This window comes from Microcebus murinus, chromosome 1 (genome assembly GCF_040939455.1).
Source record: "Microcebus murinus isolate Inina chromosome 1, M.murinus_Inina_mat1.0, whole genome shotgun sequence".
In the NCBI taxonomy this organism is placed as follows: domain Eukaryota; kingdom Metazoa; phylum Chordata; class Mammalia; order Primates; family Cheirogaleidae; genus Microcebus; species Microcebus murinus.
Window position 1 is genome coordinate 46,071,262 of NC_134104.1, and position 21,980 is coordinate 46,093,241.

General features: G+C 36.5%; 1 protein-coding gene across 1 annotated transcript in view; it reads left to right on the top strand.

The window, feature by feature from the left end:
* The window catches only part of ADGRG7 (adhesion G protein-coupled receptor G7), a 69,128-nt gene extending 50,440 nt beyond the window's left edge, over positions 1–18,688 (top strand). The window contains exons 14-16 of the mRNA XM_020287821.2: positions 4,855–5,010; positions 7,542–7,698; positions 18,428–18,688. Of these exons, the coding sequence (XP_020143410.2) occupies positions 4,855–5,010; positions 7,542–7,698; positions 18,428–18,688 (574 nt within the window). The remainder of the gene's footprint in view (positions 1–4,854; positions 5,011–7,541; positions 7,699–18,427) is intronic.
* The last annotated feature ends 3,292 nt before the right edge of the window (positions 18,689–21,980 follow it).

Here is a 21,980-nt window from a genome sequence, read left to right on the forward strand (position 1 = left end):
TTCTTTGAGATATCTTTATATTACCTTCCATAGAGGTTGTACTAATTTGCAGTCCCACCAGCAGTGTAAGAGTGTTCCTATCTCTCTGTATCCATGCCAGCATTTGTTGTTGGGGACTTTTTGATAAAATCCATTCTCACTGGAGTTAAGTAATATTTCATTATGGTTTTTATTTGCATTTTCCTGATGATTAGAGATGTTAAGCAATTTTTTATATGTTTGCTGTCCATTATTCTGTCTTCTTTTGCAAAGTTTCTGTTCATGTCCTTTGCCTACTTTTTAATGGGGTTGCTTTTTTTCTTGTTAGTTTTCTTAAGTTCTATATAGATTCCACATATCATCCCTTTATAAGATATGTAGCATACAAATATGTTCTCCCATTCTGTAGGTTGTCTATTTGCTCTGATGATAGTTTCCTTGGCTGTGCAGAAGCTTTTAAATTTTATCAGGTCCCAATTATTGATTTTTTATTTATTTATTTATTTATTTATTTATTTATTTATTTATTTTGCTGCTGTGATTCGTTTGAGGGTCGTCTTCATAAGTTCTTTGCCTAGGTCAATGTCTGTAAGAGTTTTCCCAATATTTTATTCTAGAATTCTTATGGTTTCATGTCTTAAGTTTAAGTCTCTTATCCATCCATAGTGAGTTGATTTTTGTGAGAGGTGAGAGCTGCTGATCCAGTTTCAATCTTCTACATGTGGCTATACAATTTTCCCCCAGCACCATTTATTGAATAGGGATTCTTTTCCCCAATGTATATTTTTGTCTGCTTTGTCATAGATTAGATGACAATATGGAGATGGTTTTATATCTGGGTGTTCAGTCCTGTTCCAAAGGTCTATGTCTCTGTTCCTGTGCCAGTAACATGCTGTTTTGGTTACTATAGCTTTGTAGTATAGCTTGAAGTCTGGTAGATTGATGCCTCCCAATTTGTTCTTTTTGGTTAAGATTGCTTTGTCTATATGGGGTCTCCTCTGGCTCCATACAAAGTGTAAAATTATTTTTTCTAGATCTGTGAAAAATTATGTTGGTATTTTGATAGGCATTGCATTGATTCTGTAGATCGTGTAGTATATACATTTTAACAATATTGATTCTGCCAATCCATGAGCATGGTAGGGTTTTCCAACTGTTTACATCTTCTGCAGGTTCTTTTCTCAGTGTTTTGTAGTTCTCCCTATATAGATCTTTCACTTCCTTAATTAAATATATTTCTAAATATTTAATTTTCTTTGATGCTATTGTGAAAGGTGTTGCATCTTTGATTTAATTTTTGGCTTAACTATTATTGGCATATATGAAAGCTACTGATTTGTGTGCATTGATTTTGTACCCTGAGACTTTGCTGAATTCATTTATCAATTCCAGGTGTCTCTTGGTTGAATCTTTGGGGTTTTCTAACTATAATATCATATCATTAGCAAAGACTAAAAGTTTGACCTTTTCTGCCTCCATTTGGATACCCTCGATTTCCCACTCTTGTCTGATTGCTCTGGCAAGGACTTCCAGCACTGTCTTGAATAGAAGTGGAGGTAGGGGGCAACCTTGTCTGGTTCCAGGTTTAAGCAGGAATGCTTTCAATTTTTCCCCATTCAGTATGATGTTGGCTGTGGGTTTATCATATATGGCTTTAATAATGTTGAGGTATGACCCATCTATGCCTTTTTGTTAAGAGTCTTTATTGTAGAAGTGTGCTGAATTTTGTCAAATGCTTTTTCTGTATCTATTGAGAGGATCATATGGTCTTTGTTCTTGCTTCCATTTATATGGTGAATTATATTTATAGATTTGCATATGTTGAACCACCCTTGATCTCTAGGATGAAGCCCGCCTGGTCATGATGAATTATTTTTTTGATGTGCAGTTGAATTTGGTTTGCTAAGATTTTATTGAGAATTTTTGCATCTATATTCAGAAGGATTATTTGTCTGTAGTTTTCTTTTTTGTTGTGTCCTTTTCTGGCTTTGGTAGCAAGGTGATATTGGCTTTGTAGAATGAGTTGGGGAGGATTCCATCCTTCTGGATGTCGTGGAATAATTTCTGCAGTATAGGTAGCAGTTCTTCTTTGTAGGTTTGGTAAAATTCAGGTGTGAACCCGTCTCGTCTGGGACTTTTTTTATTGAAAGTTTTTTTATTGCTAGTTCAAATTCAGTGTTTAATATTGATCTGTTCAGGAATTCTATTTCTTCCTGATTGAGTCTAGGGAGGTTGTATGTTTCTAGGAATTTGTCCATTTCCTTCATATTTTTAAGTTTTGGGGCATAGTATTCAAAGATGATGTTTTGTATTTCTGTGATATCTGTTGTGACCTCTCCTTTTTCATTTCTAATTGAGCTTATTCAAGGAACTGGAAAGGAAGAGCAAACCAATCCTAAACCAACCAGAAGAAAAGAAATAACTAAGATCAGAGCAGAACTAATAAAATTGAGAAAAATGAACTGTATAGAAGATTAATAAAACCAAAAGTTGATTCTTTGAAAAGATAAACAAAATTGACAGTCCTCTTGCTAGAGGGCTAGATTGACCAAAAGTAGAAAGGAAAGGACTCATTAAATAAATTCATTCCGTTTTGAACTGTTTCTCAAATCTATCTGGATAAGAAATAAATCCATCTTTTTCACTAAAAATTTTTGATGGCCACTTGCTTAGTCTCTAAAGAGGTTTCTAAACACTTGAAAGTAGTTCTTAGCAGGATTTCATTAAATTCTCAGCCAAGTGCACTGCTATTTCTTCTGTGTATGGGGTTTTGAGGTGGGAGATAGCAAGAACTTGTCCTCTAATCACAGATGAAAGGAAAGGGAGTCTGGAAATCTTGAAGATAAACTTGGCTTGCTGTCACCATTTGATTTAGGGATGGATCTATTCTATCTGTTAGATGCAGGTATGCCTTTTCATTTTTAAATTCATTATAGACTCGGACATTATCTCAGTTTCCTCCAAGGTCATTCAAATTAGACATATGGTTTCCTAATGGGTAAACACAGCAGGTGGGTAAGATGGTAATGGAAGTATATTTCATTGGCAAACATTTCAATTCATTAAAAGAAAAAAAAGAAATATTGTTCAGTAATTTAAATGATAACAATATCCAATGCAAAGCAATTTAGAAATACTTTGGCATGTATAATAATGGTGTTTTACCTCCAGGGGAAAGAAGACAAACATCAATTGAATGCCAAACATGTGCCAGGGCTTCTCACATTATTTTGTTAATACCCAGCTGCCTACATGACAATACCACTCAGCTGTCTATTAGCTGTCTAATATACATCTCCTTGTCTTTCCTTTCAAATTCACTCATCTCATTGTCTTCCTCATCTCAGTTAATGGTAATTACACCATTTCATGCACTCAGATTTTGGAGTCATCCTTAATGCCCCTACATCTCACATCCAAACCATCAATAAAACCTTTTGTTTTACTTTTAAATATATCTGGAATCAGACTGTTTTTTTAACATCTTCTGTCCTAGTCCAAGCTACCTGGATTATTGCAACAGTCTAATAACTTTTTCCTACTTTTGCTCATGCCCTTATCTCTTCATTACACCTGGAGTGATGCTTTTAAAACTCAAGACAGATCATGTCATGTCTCTCCCTCCTGCCCAGAGTACAAGCAATCACCTACAAAGCTACTACAAAATTTTCATCTTTCCACAAACCTCATCTGCTCACTCTGATTCAGCCACACTAGCCTCTTTGTTATTTCTTAAGGTCACACCTCAGGGCCTTGGCACTTGATGTAACTTCTGCCGTGAACACCCTTCCCCCTCATCTACTTCAGGTCTTTGCTCAAATGTTGCTTTTTTCTATGAGAATATGAACTCCTCCCCCACATACAAATACACAAACACAAAGTAATTTCTACTCTGAGTATCTGTTTTACTTTTTCTTCACAGTACTTGTCACCATCTGACAAATATTTTTTTTGTTTTATCTATTTCTCTGTACTAGAATATAAACCCACTAAAGAAGGATTTCTATTTTGCTCACTGCTAATATCTTGGTGTCTAAAAGAGTGCATGGCACACAGTATGTACTCTATAAATACTTATTAAATGAATAAATTAAGTCTTTCAATAGGAGGTCGTTATTATTATTCTCTCACTTCAGATGAGGAAAAAACCGTCATCACAACTACCACCAGTAAAACGAAAGAAACTAAACAAACGAACAAAAAATAGATACAATGAGGTTAAATAACTTTCTCAAACTCTTTTTAAACATTAACATTTTTAAAATATCCCCTGCTAGGAGACTATTTAAATAAGCTATGATATATCAAAATAATGGAATAATATGCACCTATAAAGAATAATGAGAACTTTTTTTAATATTCTTATATGAAATGATCTCTAAGATCTGTTATTAACTGAAATATAGAAGATATATGTTACCATTTGTTTAAAAAATCAAGAAAAAAATATGCATTTGCTAGTGTGTGCATAGCCCAAATCTGGAGGGAGACGCAAGAAACATCCACTGAAACTGCGTGGCTCAAATGTATAAGATGTAGAAGGGAGTCTTGTCCCTCTATGACCATTTGTACCTTATACATTTTGAACCATCTGGATATGCTACTTATTCAAAAACAAAATAAAAACAATAACTTGCCTAAAGTCAGACTGCCTGAATTAAAATTTCATTTTCTTTCTACAGACCGACTCAGAGAATATGGCAGAACCAACCTATTTCACTTTTCTAATTGGTTGAATTTTTGAAAATCATCTCAAATGTGTAAGATGCAAAGGGATATTACACAGTGAAGTGAATGTCAATAATGTTAATAGTACAAGGATTCAGTATGTATACCTTTCTTGGTCTGTTGAAATAATTTATATTTTCTCCACAGCTGCTGGCTGGCAATTCCAGAAAGCAATGATTTTATAAGAAGTCCATTGTTGTGGTCATTCTTCATACCTATAACAATTATCCTCATCAGCAATGTTGTAATGTTTATTATAATCACAGTCAAAGTGCTGTGGAAGAATAATCAGAATCTGACAAGGTAAGATTTCCAGTGGATGGGAAGTTTCCAGGCAATACTCATTCAGCACATAATTCAGGACAATAATACAGCTATAGTTCCTGGAAGAATTTTCAAACTGAGACAATGGCAGGGGTATATGTTTCACAGGAGAGATTTTGTCTTAAACTTTGACTCAGAAAGTGGACCTTTTCATCTTCTAACATCGGTATAGTCAGCCCTCCGTATATTTGGTTTTTACATCTGTAGATTCAACCAACAGAGGATAAAAAATATTCAGAAAAAAATAATAAAAAATAACTATGACAATAAAAATAACACCAATAAAATTCAATGTAACAACTATTTACATAGTATTTACATTTTATTAGATATTATAAGTGATGACTATTTACATAGTATTTATATTTTATTAGATATTATAAGTGATGTAGACATGATTTAAAGTATATGAGAGGATGTGCATAGATTATATGCAAATATTATGCCATTTTATGTAAGGGACTTGAGTATCCTCAGATTTTGGTATCCCTAGGGATCCAGGAACCAATCCTCCTTGGATGCCAAGGAACGAATGTGGGAATACTACATTACATAACACGTTTTGTGTTATAGGAAGGAGCCCAACTAAAAACTCAACCCAAAGACTTCAAGAAAAATTTTCTCCCTGATCCCAAATGTTTAAGAAATCATATTAGAATAATTAAAGAAATGAGAGGGCTGTGAGGAGATGCTGGTACCTGTATTTTTATTTTACAAACCAGTACCTGTAGGCTATGTTTTACATGTACTGCTTAAATTATACAATGGGTTTAACATTTTTTAATTTTAGTGGAAAACATACAAAAATCTGGAAATTTCACATGAAAATTGAATCTTCTCTTGAAAAACTTGGAACATCTGGCAACACTGAGCCTGCATTCCCTCTATATAGAGCATGTGCTCCCTGGTTTTCCGGTTCTCATCTAGACTGCTTCTCTCCTTTCTATAACCCTTCTGGCCCAAAAAGCATCTTCATCGTCACCCCTGATATTACAAGAGCTTTTTACTCAGACTAAAGAACAGAAACTATTAAACACATATACTCTGTCCCTCTTGACCCATCTCCATAGCACAAATTGGTTAGAACACAGTGCTAATGAGGATATGAGTTTAGATTTAATTTTACAAGATTCTGCTCATATTTTAAGTAGACTTGCTATAAGCAGGCACATCTGTGAGTTTATAGTAAGCTCACAAATGGATCCACTTAGCATGAACAGATGAGTGCAAACCATCATCATTAGGGGGAATTTAACATTAAATATGTGCTTTACAGATCAAGTGTAAATATGATTATTTCTATATGAATAATAGTTCATATTAAGAGGAAATATGGAGAAAATACTATCACTGATAAATGTTAAAATCTATGTTTTAGCAGCAATGCAGAAAAACCTTGGTAAAGGCTTAGTCTAATTGCAAATTAGGTTATGTTTCCTTTATATAAAACAGTATCATTTTTAGTCACAGACACCAACCAAATTTGTATTTTGAAATTTTGATAGATAGGCCATGCTTCTTAAATTGGCCTGATTATGATGAAAAGTGTGCTATAATTTAATTATTTAACAAATGGCCTTCCATAGATCAGTTAGCTGTATAACACATCACCCTAGTGTCATGAGTTTGAGTCTCAGTTGTGTAGTTGTTTGATACCAGCTGACTCGAATAATGCTGATGGATGATCTATGATGACTCACTTTCATGTCTGGCAGTTGGTAGGTGGTTGGCCTTAGTAGTAACTGCTCAGCTGAGAAAGTTCATCTTTGTTCCAGGCAGCCTGTTATCCCCTCCGGGGGCAGCCTAGGTTTCTCAGGGTTCTAAAGAACCGTGAGAGAAAGCAAACTCTAATGAGTTTCAAGTCTCTGCTTGTGACATTTGCTAATATCCCACTGGTCAAAGTAAGTCACATGACCAAGACCAGATTCCAGGAGTATAGACTTTCCATGAGAAGGAAGATGATCACTCTGCATCTAAATAATCTTTCTCTCCCATATCAACCCAAGGCATAGGAAGATCCTAGATGTTAAAAAAAAATATTCCTCACTGGCTGGTCTGTAGTAATGCTCACTAAATTAAAATTTCATTCCAATGAAAAAGTTGATTCTTCGTGAAATTTGCCTTTAGCAGTATTAAGGAACTATTTTTGCCTGAGCTTCTAAAGAAGTATCAATGTATTTTTATTAATTTCAATAGATTTAGGAGGTACAAATTGCATTCCATTACATGTGTATATTGCATAGCGGTGAAGTCTGGGCATTTAATGTACCCATTACCTGAATGGTATATATTGTACTCAGTAGGTAATGTATTTTAAAATAAAGCTTCTAAATCAGAGTTTCCCTAGAGTAACATAAAGTCTAGTGTTGTTTTCCCACCTGAGGCATAATTTTGCTAAATGAACAATGTATATGGTTATATGAGTATGTATTCTATATAGGAGAGTAGTAATGATATTAATAGGTAAAAACTAATAAACCATATTTTCTTTCTTACTTTCTCTTACCTAGCACAAAAAAGGTTTCATCCCTAAAGAAGATTGTTAGCACATTATCTATTGCAGTTGTTTTTGGAATTACCTGGATTCTGGCATACTTTATGTTAATTAATAATAATAACATGAGGCTGATCTTCAGCTACATATTCTGCCTTTTCAACACTACTCAGGTATGATGTGAATTAGTCTGAAAGTAGCAGACCATACAGTATCACCCTGGACCAAAGTTTTCTCCTTTTAAAACTCCTTGCAGGTCATTGCTTAGTTACCTTTAGGAAACTTTTTTTTTCCTTTCTTTTTTAGAGATAGGGTCTCACTATGTTGCCTAGGCAAGACTTGAACTCCTAGGCTCCAGAAATCCTCCCACCTCAGCCTCCTAAGTAGCTGGTATTACAGGTACCTGCCTCTGTACCTAGAGATATTTATTTGTAATGCACTTTGTGGGACGAGAGAGGAAAGTTCTGACTTATCTACTACGATTTTTCCTGGACTAGAGATCATAGAACATAATTGCAATAGGGTTGAGCCACATTAGTCCCTCTTCTATGAGTAGGAGAGATTTTGTCAAGCAGTTGGCTTAGGGAACAGCTATTTTCCTTTTCTCCCATGCAACAGGTTCTTGATTGGTATGGTTAGACAATGTTGCAGTTATTGCTTGAATCCCTGTAGAGTTGGCTGAATTTTTTCTTTCAATTCTTTTCAATTTATTGAGACTAGTTTTATGGTCTAACATTTGGTTTATGTTGGTGAACAAAACATTTACCCTTGAAAAAAATACATTCTGTAGTTGGATGTAGTCTAAAAGTATAAGTAAAGTCAAAGTGATTGTTAGTATTGTACAGATTTTCTATCCTTACCAATATTTTTGTCTGGTTCTCTCAATTGCTGAAAGAGAAATGTTAAAATCTCTACCTATGATTATGAATTTGTGTATTTCTTTCCTTAATTCTATCAATTTATGCTTCACTTGAGATTCTGCTATTAGATACATATACATTTATGATTGTTATATCTTCTGTTTGAATTGATGCTTTTATCATTTAGATAACAAAGTCTGTTTATCTCCAATAATACTTTTTGTCATAAAGTGTACTTTATGTGAGATCCACCCTTCTCATGCATATTGGTTGCATGATGTGTATTTTTTCATCCATTTACTTTCAATCTACCCTGCCTTCATATTTAAAATATGTATCATGTAGACAGCAAATACATGAACCTTACCTTTTTATCCATTCTTACAGTCTCTCTCATGATTAGAGTGTTTAGTCCATTTAGATCTAATGTATTTATTGATATGGGTTAATTTGTGTCTACCATTTTACTATTTGTTTCTGTGGCCACTCTATTTTTTATTCCTCTGTTCCTCCTTTTTTGCCTATTTTAAGTAAATTTAATATTATTAAGATTCTATTTAAAAAAAAGATTCCATTTAAATTCATATATAAGTTTTTAAGCAACACCTCTTTGCATATTGGGGGTCAATTTAGGGATACACTATACTTTGTTAACTTTTCATAGTTAACATAGAGCTAATATTTTATCACTTCCAGTAAAATCTAAGAATCTTATAACAATATAAGTCCACTTGCTATCTTCCTTCCCTTATGTTATAGTTTTCTTATGTATTGCATACATTATAAATTCCACAATGCAATGGTATTGTTTTTGCTTTAAATAGACCTATGATTTTAATGAAATTAAGAGAAAAGAGTGTTTATATTCAGCTATATATCTATCCTTTCCAGTGTTCTTCATTACTTTGAAGATCTGAATTTCTATCTGGTATAGTTTCCCTTCAGCCCAGAAATATTCCCTTAGAATGTCTTGTAATGTATGTCTTATGGTGACAAATTCTGTTTTCTTTTATCTAAAATTATCTTTATTTTGCTTTCATTCTTGAAGGATATTTTCACTGGATATAGAATTCTGGATTGACAGAGTTTTTTTCTTTTTTTTCCTTTTAGCATTATGAAATAATTTCACAAACTGGCTCCATTCTCTAATGAGATACACTTAGCCTTTCATATTATTGTTCTACTGTATATAATGGGTTTTTTTCAGGTTGCTTTCAGGATTTACTCTTTATCTTTATCAGGATTTATCTTTATCTTTATTTTGACTATGATGTACTTAGGTATTATTTTCTTTGCATTTATTCTTCTTCGTATTGCTAAACTTCTAGAATCCATTAATTTATGGTCATTCACCAAATTTGAGGATCTTTTTATTATTAGTTTTTCAAATAGATTTTCTGTCCCAATTCTCTCTTCTTCTTTATTTCTAGGAATCTGATTACATGTATGTTAGGCCATTTTATATTGCTCTGCATGTTCCTGAGTTCTCATTTTCCTTATTCTTTCTTCTTGCTATTTATTAGATTGGATCATTCTAGTGATTTATCTTCAAAGTAATTTACTTTTTCTTCAATATGCTGTAAAGCTTATCCAGTGATTTTTGTTTCAGATATTGTACATTTTAAGTTTAATAATATCTTATTTTATTGGTGTTAATTATGCTGAGATTTCCAAACTTTTTACTCATTACATTTTCTTTCACATTCTTAAGTATGTTACGATAACATTTAAAAATCTTTGTCTGCTAAATATAATATATGGATAATTTTAGTCAATTTCTATTGATGGTATTTTTTCTATAGTATGAGTCATATATTCATAGTGTGTAGTAATTTTGATTATTTCCTGGACATTGTAAGTAATGTAGCAACTCTGCATTCTGTTATATTCTCACCAAGAGTAGGCTATCAAGCAGTTAACTTAGCTGGAAGCTCTTTCTCCCCTTAGTGGACAGCTGCCATCTTTGTTTAGTCCTTTTAGCTTTAGTGGGGCTTCTTAGAGTCTGCCCTATTCATACACAGTTTGGGGTCAATAGTATATTTGGGCAGAGATTATGAACAGACTCTGAAGCTCCCCATCTCTGCCTTCTCCTTTCTTGGATATCTTTCATTATTCTACAGCTGCTGTCATTGCCCTAAACCCTGTCCTCTAGTTCTTCAACCTAATATGACTGAGTATTTCAGCTCCAGGGTTAGTCAACCTGATGGGGGCTGAACAGAGTCTGCCTTTAGGCAAAAACATATTAAAAACAAAATGAAACAAAACAGGAAACCTACTGAGTGATGGTCTCCTTTTCCAATAGACTCTCCTTCCAGCTTTAGGCTATCTTTGGTTGTCTTCAAATCTCTTTAGGTAGGTTTTTTAAAATATTGTACACAGAATTTATAGTTGTTATCTGAAAGAAGGTTGATTTGATAGTAGCAAATTTTCATGAAGTCATTTTTGTGGCATACTATTTTATAGGATTGAAGATGTTTTTATTCTTTGAGTCTTATCTCAAGGTTATAGGTAATCATAAACGTTTTTAAAAATTCCATTTGCACTTTGTTTTAAAATCTGAAAAGAAGTTTTATATTCTTTTTTATTATTATTATTTGGAAGTCATTTTACAAAGCAGACTGAGGATTATGGTCACCTTCTGATTTTCATCATCATAAAAATAGTGATAAAGATAAACTAAAATGGTAGATAAAAATAAAAATAAGTATGTTTGACTCCAGAGAGTTTTGAGTTTTTAACTTTTGCTGTAAGTATTATGTATGGAGAATGCCAAAACTTTAAAATATAACAAGAAAGAGAAAGGATCAAGATGGCCGACTAGATACAAGTAGTATGTGCCTCCTCCACATAGAGGAACCAGAATAGTAAGCAGATTCTCAAATTTTGAACAGATAATTTAGGAGCAAACACTAGAATTTACCAGGGAAGTAATGGGAAGTACCAAAAGTGGGTAAGGAGAGGGTTCGGGCAACTTGCTCAGCTGGGAACTAGTTAAGAGCTAGGAGAAGCTCCTGAATGTGGAGAAACAGAGAGAAGGCCCCAGGGCTCCACTTGCTGAGATGAGCTTTTCTAATCTTGACTATAAGAGAGCCCCCTGAACCACAGACGTCTCAGGCCTAACATGGGAATCTGCTTGGAAAATGCACAGATATTGTTCCAGAAAGGGAGCTCACATGGAATCCCACAGACATCTGAGCCTAGAGCAGCTCAGAGCCTGGTACCATCCCAAGAGGCTAGATACTGGGGAACAACAGGTGCACCTGTAGCCACTGTGTACCTGCAGGCTCTAAGGAAGAATAGATGAGCCCAGGCACTCCCATGCAGCCTGAGAGGGTCCTTACCACCCCACTGTGGGCTGCTATTGAGACTGAGACAAAGAGTGGACAGCATTTTCCATAGTTTCTCACCCATGCTGCCTGCCTAGGTGGAGCCCCAGCCTTTATGGCCACAGGTATAAGGCACCATTTTGAGAGTTTGACACAGGGCAATGCCCCACTCTCAGGCTGAGTTGGCTTGAAATGGCTGCATCCCTTACCTGGCTAGGGATTTGCAGCATGCATCTAGGACAGTGCCCACCATCCTGCAGCTAGCTGCTGTGGGACTGAGTCTCAAAAAACTGCACTCCCCACAATTTCCTGCCAGCACAGCCTACCTGAAGGGCCCTGCCTTCTCTCGTCCTAGGCCCAGGGTGCCATTTTGTGAGTTTGAAGCTGGGTAGTGTCCCACCTTCAGGCTGAATTTGGGCTGATTCAGCTACAATTGTCACCCAGCTGAGGAGAGGATAGGAGAGCCCAAGCTCTCCTACACACAACTAGGACAATTCCCACCACCCTGCTATGCGATCCTATGAGACTGAGAGATGAGTTTAACACTGAGACATGGCCTGCCCTCTTGCTGAGTTCATGGTGATGTGACTGCAGCTGCCACCTGGCTGGGAAGGGATGGGGAACCAAGCTCTCCTAAGCACACTAGGACAGTCCCTACTGCCCTGTTACAGACAGCTGCAGGACTGGGGACTAGTGTGCCCAACCCATTGCACCTACCAGTAACATCAACATGGACTACTTAGGTCCTAGTGGTGACTCCACCACTGCTACTGCTGCCTCCCTCATCACACTAGCTTCTTAGGGGCCTGAGAACTGCCCTCACACCCAGCCCTCTGCTCCAATGACTAGCTTTTGAGCAAGACCCCTAAAGACCTAAGAATTGGCTCCCAGGGACACACTAACACTGCTGCCAGTATAAGCTGCTCTGAGGCCTAAAATTAGACATACTCAGTCTGACTCAGTTCCACCACTGGGGCCCAAAGACTAGCTTGGTGGTGTTCAAGTCCCCAGCAAAATTTCACCACAGTCTCAACTAATAACTGTTCCCTAAACCACTAAGGAAATCACAGATACCACTATTCCTGTGTATTGCCTAGGAAATCATGCAAAGACCACACCACCTAAAATCAAAGCCAAAGTGTCCTACTCAACCTACAACATATATACACCTCCAGGAAAAATTCTCCCCTTTGAAAGCAAGTTCAAAAATTGGAACAGGTGACTGCTATATCAGATGTGTAGATATCAATAGAAGGACACAGAAAACATGAAAATGCAAAGAAATAATGACAACACTAAAGGACAGCAACAATTTTCCAGCAATGGATTACAATAAAAAATAATTCCTCATAATGCCACAGAAGGAACTCCAAATATTCTAAAGAAGCTCAAAGAAATGGAAGAGAAATCTGAAAACCAATACAAAGAAATTAAAAAATCAATTCAGGATATAAATGAGGAATTTACCAATGAGATAGATATCATTTTAAAAAACCAAACAGAGATTCTGGAGCTGAAAAATTCTTTGAGAGAAATATAAAACACATTCCAAATCTTCAAGAATAGATTAGACCAAGCAGAAGAAAGAACCTCAGAACTTAAAGACAGGTCTTTTGAAATAACCCGGTCAGACAAAAATAAGGAAAAAAAGAATAAAATAGAATGAGCCAAGCCTTCAAGATGTCTAGAAGCACATAAAGTGACTGACCTTATGAATGATCGCTATTCCTGATGAGGAAGAGAGATCAAAGAGTTTAGAAAACCTATTTAAGGGAATAATCAATGAAAACTTCCCAGGACTAGCAAGAGAGTTAGACATTCAGATATAGGAGGCCCAGGTATCCCTGGGCCAATATATTGCAAAAGGACTTCACCATACCATAATATAATAAGAATGACTAAGGTCAAAGTGAAAGAGAGAATTTTTAAATCAGCAAGAGGAAGGCTTCTAGTCACCTATAAAGGAAACTCCATGAGACTAACAGTAGACCTCTCGGCAGAGACCTTGCTGGCCAGAGAGAATAGGATGTCATTTTCAAAGTGCTGAAAGAAAAACTGCAAGCCAAGAATTTTATGTCCTGGAAGACTAAACTTCAAAAGTATAGGAAAATTTAGTCTTTCCCAGACAAGCAAACACTGAGAGAATTTGTTTTCACTAGACCAACCCTACAAGAAATACTCAAAGTAGTCTTTTAAGGTGGCAGTCTGCTCTCAGTTCTTGGTGTGTTCTTGGCTGAAGAATGACCAGACACACCAAAGTGTCTGGCAGACCATTATCATAGTTCTTTGGCTTCTTGCTTGGAAAACACCATCACAAGCAGGGTGGTGCAATGGAGTGACCACAAGCAGGAAGCAGTTTCACACAAGCAGCTTTTTATTGTAAAATGAAATGGGTCTATCTCCACAAGGGAGTGAGACAGACTGCCTCACTGACTGATTGACTGACTTTCTCTCTCTCTCTGGGAATTCTCCAGTTATTTCCTTTTGTTGGCCTGGTCTGGGGAAGAGCTTTTGGGAGGTGTGAGATGTTACCACATGATTAACACGTGTTCTCAAGGTTGCATTTGCATATGTGAGCTCCTTCCCTGAAAGCCCAGCTGGGAGGTGAACCACAATGTAGATTTAAGCAAATGACATAATAATTCACCTTAGGTTACTCTAGGTCACTTTCTAAAGTCTATTATGCCTGGGCTGGGGAATTCCCAGATTGGTCAAGGCATGCTCTTCTTTCCCAAGTGTAGCAGTTGCTTGGGATAGGATTAAGCATGAGACAACACCACCCATCTCCTCCTCCCCCTCCCACCTGCTTGATTTCTGTTGAGTTTTACTTCCATATGTGCACATCAGTGCTGGTTGGTTAGTTCCAATTTAATTATTTGGAACATTTTCATTTTATTTTAAATTCTATTAATTATAATCTGTGTTTATAAACTATTACTACAAATTATAGATTATAACTTTCAACCTCCAAACTAAAATAGGATGTACTGATTCATCCCCTTTTAAAGTGATATTACTAACACAATTTAACTGCTTCTTGCCTCTTGGTTGTATTGATACAATTTAAAATGTATCATGTATCTGTTAAATTATGCTGACTACATTATTTTCTTTTAAGAAATATTTATAATACTTAGATTATGTTTGATAATTGTATTAACTGTATTTTCTTATACTTACCTCTAGGTTTAAAAGGTTTCAATGCTTTTGCCAGTACTTTTATATTGGAATGTCCTATTATTTTGACTTCTTTATTTTAATGAATCTTTCATTAATAGTAATATTTTGAGTAGTTATTTAGTATATAGTTGGTAAACATTAACAAGGACTTTGCTTGCTGATAATTGTTCTTTAGGTACTGTAACATCTAAACTATAAATTACTTGCCATTTAATTCTTGGCAATAATCTTTTTTCATTGAAATTCTGTAGACTTACTGAAATTTTATGTTGTGGAAAACAGTCTGAGATGAGGTCAAAATTACTCTTTGATTTTTTCCCCATTCTTATGCCAAACCTTTTTAAAAAATAGATTATTTAGAAATAATTTTTAGAACCATAAGAAGTTGCAAAATAATATAGAGAGTTCCTGTATACCTTTCACCCAAATTTTCCAATGAGCCCATCTTACATAACTGTAACACATTATCAAACACATGAAATTAGCGTGCGTACAATCCATATAGATTATTTATTGATGGTTTTATTCCCTTGAAGTGATGAATTTGTCCTAGCTTTATTAATTTAACTATGAATTATATAAATAAATACAATTTATTATCAAATAAATATAATTATTATAATTTTATAAATTTATTTGTTGCTTTTCTTTTTATACACTAAGATTAATTTTTTATGCATACTAGTCTCCTCCACTAGAATATCAGTCCTCTGAGTGCCAGAGATATGCTTGTACATATCTTTCACAGTGGATAACATCTTGCTCCATATCAGGATGACCAGTGTAGTTCGCTAATATTCCATGAAGAAACTGCAGTGTTTGATAATTATCCTATTAAGTTCTTGAGAGTAGTAATGACTGTGTGAAGATGGTATCATGTTGGTTGTTTCTGGCTATGGTCAAATGTCATTGAAGAAGGAAGTCTTTGATACAAAATGGAATCATTGGAAAGAGAACTTGATCAGACTCTGTATAGCACAGTATGAGGAGCTGCTTGGCTGTCTGAATTGCTTCCACCAGGTTTAATGTCTCTAAGAACCTCATCCTTTTTCCCAGGTAGTCCTCTTCAGTGCCTTTTAGGACTAACTACCTTGGAAAATGGATGCATGCCTACCACTAAATTTGAATGGATATAAGGCAGTTCTTTCTTGTTGTCAACACCCAATGGGAACTTTCTATAAAGGCAATAAATAGGGTAAACTTAATTTGGGATTGCCAATTGATCCGTGGGTTTGTATGCCTTGAGTGAGCAGGAATTTAGGGAGGAATCTGAAAGAAAGCATAGTCGAGGGTATTCTTCCCTTCGTGCATATGAGAGGCATACTACAAAAGAGAGGTTCATTGCAAAATGTTGGTACCACATGGTAAAATTGAGGGTGGCAATGCAGCAAGAGCATTGGACTAAAAGGAAACTTAGGTTGTCTTCTAGCTTCACCATTCACCATTCCTGTGATTTTTAGGAAAGTCACACAGCCTTTCTGGGTGAAGCATGTAAATATAAAGTAAATGTGTGTGTGTGTGTGTGTGCATGCATGGGGGGCTATGTGTGTTAAAATCAACACAGTGTTTCTCAAAATGGATCCGAATATTGCCTATATCAAAGAACTTACATAGTATGTGAAAATGCTGATTCCTGGGACTACTTATCTACTTAATCAGAATCTGTTAATATATGATAGGAGCTTGGAATTCCCACTTTAAACAAAGACTCCAGGTGACTTTTATATACACTAAAGTGTAGAAATAACTATGTTAGCTCACATATAAGGCTCCTCCTAGATTTGGAATGCTATAATTCTAATAAACATTTACTGACTACTACAGATATTATTTAAAAGGCACAATTTGAACTTTATGTTAGTGGTAACCAGTTTGATCCACATGTTTTTTTTCAAATAACATCTTTGAGATTTTAGGGAGCACAGAAATATTGGGAGTCCACACAGACAGGGTCCCACAGGATGGTATCATTATGAATTTTCCATGGTCTGGGATCTTTTCCTAAGTATTGTACAACTAGAAATTTGATCCAATCTTGTTTTTGCCTTAGAATTTAAATTCTGGAAAACCCACATAAAGTAGTATACCCCACAAAAATGACGTTTTTCTAGAGGCCAGATTTCTCATGTGCCCTAATAAATATCTCTTCCTTGAGCAATCAGGATGGCTAGTGGCCACTTCTGTCCTGACACCTGTGTTCTCAAGCACATTCCCTGTGTCATAGGGCTTTTCTTCTGATGAGTTTAGTACCACCTGCTAAGTAACAATCAAGTTACTCTTTCTACTTTTGGCTAGAGAACTAATCAATCTCTTGCCAATACGTATTGATTTTATTAGTCAAATTATTAGGGTCTTTCAGCTATCTTACCATGGCACCAGAAGTCTTCCATAACAGTATTCACAGGATATGATTCTGTAGATCCCAACCTGGGAAACATCATGGATATTTTTAATAAGTTATTATTTTGAAATAGTTTAATTCAAAAATTTGGAAAAATAGTACAATTCCCACATATTCTTTGTCTAGCTTTCCTCAATGATAATATCTTGTATAAACCCATAGTACATTGTCAAAATTAAGAAATTGACATTGGTACAATATTATCAACTTAGCTACAGATGATATTTAATCTGTTATTTCCACAAAGGATATTAATGAAGAATTAATAGAGGTATTTTGGAAGTTGTGATATGCTTTACAGTATCTTTCCATTACAGTTACAAGCAATAGGCAGCATCGTATATTGGATAAAGGAGGAGTTTTAGAACCAAAGATTTAAGAGTTCAATTCTAAACTCTATTGATTATTGGTTGAGCAATCTTGAACAAGTTAGTTAATTTATAGGAACTTTAGTTTCCTTATCTGTAACATAGAATTGGTAAAGCTTATTGTATAGGGTTGATGTAAGGATTAAATGAGAAGGATGAAATGAGAATTAAATGAAAAACAAGTATCTGGTACCAATATGACTTCAATAAATGGCAGTTTTAGTTTAAAGCATGAAGAAAATATTACTCAGCCTTTCATGGCTCAATTCCTCATGCACATCTCATCTTCATAGGTAAAGTACACAGAAATAGTGAATAAAGGGCTTTAAATTTTTTTTCTTTTTTGTCCTTAAGTGCACCAAATTTCCATTCATGTTACAAAAACTCTAAGAAATGTGGAATCACAGAATGTTAGAACTGGAAGAAGAATTAGGTATTCCATGGTTAATATGCCTCTTTCAGGAAATTAAAGATTATAGAGATTATAACATGAGCAAAATTATACAGCCAGCTTGCTAGTGGCAAGCTGGAACCTGAATTCAGGTCTTCTAAATCTACCGTACTGTTACATGTAGGGCTTTGTATGTTGGAAGCACTTTGCCTCACTGTCTTAGATTAAAAAGTATATGGCTGCTGCAGACTGGCAAACACAAGCTGGGGAGGTGCTGTGGGCAATAGGAAGGATGGGTGTCAGGGTGAAATAAAATCTCTCCCTTGATACTGTATCTCAGCACTTACTTAATGTTAAACTTTTATTCTATCTGCAGGGATTGCAAATTTTTATTCTCTACACTCTTAGAACAAAGATCTTCCAAAGTAAAGCTTCTGAAGTGTTGAAGTCACTATCCTCGTCGACAGGGAGATTGAAACCACCGCCTTCTGTGACTGGGCTGAGGCTGCGTGTAAGGATGTATAACATGCTCCGGTCATTTCCAGCCCTGCACGAACGCTTTAGGCTGCTGGAGCCATCTTTAAGTACTGAGGATGTGACACTTTCCCTAAGTGGCCAAGCAGATGCAAGCATCTAGGCCATGAAACTGATACCTTTTGTGGAGTTTCTATTCAACTTGTGTTAAGTCATATCTGTTTCCCTCCTTCATTTCTCAGTCCTCTCAGAAAGTCTTCCTCAGTATACTTTGCTCAGGGTTAACCCTTTGCACTCAGATGTCGAGTGTGGATAATGTCGATTGGATGATGAGAAAAAAGCAAGCGAGTGCAAAGGGTTAAGAATGAGATAAAACTTGTTGTTTATTATCGCTAGGGATAATGGACGTGGTAGGTTTTGTAGTATTCAATGGATTCTTACTCAAATGAGATGGAGAATTCCATAGAGCATTCAAGATTACTATTGATTCTTATATCATTAAATCTGTGACACATTTTGACAAAAATGAAGAACCCACAGCAAATTCTTTCACAATTTACTAAAGAAGACATAAGGAGAAGAATTTACCTTCCAGAACAAAATGACTCCTGATGAACAGTGTGTAGGGATTTGCTTGCATGTATCATACATTTGATCTCTTAATTGTTCTTTTCTTTTTTTTTTTTTTTTTTTTTTTTGAAACGGAGGCTCACTCTGTTGCCCGGGCTAGAGTGCTGTGGCGTCAGTCTAGCTCACAGCAACCTCAAACTCCTGGGCTCAAGCAATCCTTCTGCCTCAGCCTCTGGAGTAGCTGGGACTACAGGCACATGCTACCATGCCTGGCTAATTTTTTCTATATATTTTTAGTTGGCCAGCTAATTTCTTTTCTGTTTGTAGTAGAGATGTGGTCTTGCTCTTGCTCAGGCTGGTCTTGAACTCCTGAGCTCAAACACTCCACCTGCCTTGGCCTCCCAGAATGTGAATATTTTAAAGTTGTATGTGCTTGTGCTTTTATTTCCAGTGAAGAATTTGGCATCAGTTTAACCTCTGGAAAGGGATATTTTTCTGGTTTTTGTTTGTTTGGTTTTTTGTTTTTGTTTTTTTAAGCATGTTTTGTGATCAGAGGAATTGGCTCTGTAAGAAATGGGCAGTGAGTCATGTTAGTTGGGGTGGGGAGCATTCCCACTGGACTTAAGAGATACAGTCTTTGAATTGCTGCTTTCTGCATTGCCATAAACTAGGCAGCTGCTGTGACTACACTCAACTAAGAGACAAATGTCATGTAGGCTTGGCATACCCTTCTCACCACTCCCTAAAGGATGTGTTTTTATACAAAGAGTTATAAATGACTGTTGGGTTCAGAGGCAAGCCAACAAGAACCTATGTAATCTGTAGTGTAAGTGAGACCTTACAGAAAAATAGAAAAAAGTAAAGGGAAGAGAATCTAGAAGAAAAGCAGTTCTTAGTGGTGGTATAGTGTTGAACCCATATAGAAGCTGGACACAGGGAATATTACAAGATGTGGTTGACTCAAAATTTGTATTCAGATAAAAATAAACATTAAGTAAGGGCCACTTTAAATGTGAAAAAAATATTCCTTCCTTAATGAGTACTTCAAAAGAAAAAAAAATCACCAAAGAACTATATTTAGCCTGATGGTATGTGTTTGTGGTATGGGTATGTGCTTCTCTTGGTGATTACAGTTGCTTTCTTTGCACTTTTTCTCAGCACTCTTGAGGTATAGCAACGAAAATTTCATATAATGTTCTTGAAACAGTTGTTTCATAATTGTCTCCACATGCAATTGTGGAGACTAATTTAGGTAGACGTGGATATTCCCCTACCTACTCTGAAATCCTACCACTAGGAAATAATTTCTTTGATTTATACCTTTCTGTTATGCACTGTTCAGCAATCTTTTAGCTTAGTGATATAAATCAATGGCTTGGCCACGTGCGGTGGCTCACGCCTATAATCCTAGCACTCTGGGAGGCCAAGGCAGGAGGATCGCTCAAGGTCAGTAGTTCAAGCCCAGCCTGAGCAAGAGCGAGACCCCGTCTCTACTAAAAAAAATAGAAAGAAATTAGCTGGCCAACTAAAAATATGTAGAAAAAATTAGCTGGGCATGGTGGCGCATGCCTGTAGCATGGCCTCCGAGCTACTCTGGAGGCTGAGGCAGGAGGATTGCTTGAGCCCAGGAGTTTGAGGTTGCTGTGAGCTAGGCTGACACCACGGCACTCTAGCTCAAGCAACAGAGCAAGACTCTTGTCTCAAAAAAAGAAGAAAAAAAAATCAATGCCTTAATTAATGTAAAGTCTAAGGACCAAGTTGGTTTTAGGTAGGGTGACTGTATGTTCTAGTTTGTTTGGCCCAGTCCCAATTTGTGCCTGCTCCCCTGACTTAAGTTTTACCAGCAGCCCCTTTTACTTTCAAGTGGGCTGGTTTGGAGCATAAAATATATGATAATATTAACTCTAGGTCTAGTTGGAGCAAGGAGTTGTAAGAATGTGTCAGGAGTCTTTTTCTCTCTCTATTTCCTGGCTCTGTGTGCTTCTGTGTTTGATGTCATGCTCAAACTGGGTTTAGGTGGCTGGAAATTGGCTATTGACATCCCCAATCTTGTGGCCTTATGATCTAACAGGAAGAGATCTTTTTTCTCTTAGTGTCTACAAGTCAAATCTCATGGATTGACTCTAATTCTAGTTATTGTTCCTGCAGGAAAATAGCAGTCACATTAAATATTTAAAATAGAAGGAATTTAAGGCAGGCAATTGGTTCTCTGATGTTTAAAAAGCTCACAGACAAAATGGGGAGTGTTGCAGAAACCCAGAGATTAGCAAAAGGACAAAGTTGAAACTTCTTTTAGGCAGACAGATAGAGTAAGAAGAATTTCCAGGGCCAGGGGCTGGGTCTGAAACCAGGGTGGGCCAGAGGTGGGAGCTGGAGCCAAGGAGAGGCAGCCTGCCCTCTGCCCTACCCAGAAAAAGAGAGTGGAAAAGAACCCTGGCCTCCCCCTTCCTCCTCCCCTGCAGCATCCCCTCAGTGTCTCCCCTTGGCTGCAGCGGCCTGAAGCTAGCTGAGCCAGGAGCCCATGGGGCTCAGTCCGCCCCCACTTCCCCGTGATACAGAGCATAACCTAACCAGCGCGGGCAGAGGAAAGGACCTGAGGGCTAACAGGCACAGAACTGGCACATCTTGCTTGGGTCATGTGTCCACAGGCATTGTATTCAGGGAATATTTGTCCAGCTTGGGTCACATATTCATGGTGAAGTAGAGGCAAGGGGGATGACTTGGCTGACAGGACACGATGGAGTGGAGAATGGACAATTACACCAAGGAAGGGATGCTGGCAGCAAAACGTTAAGGAGGCTCTACTACAACCCCTGACAAAATACAAGTACATCCTGAGAAAGAACCACTTTAAGGCTCATCAGTCATTTCCCTTGTCTGAGCAG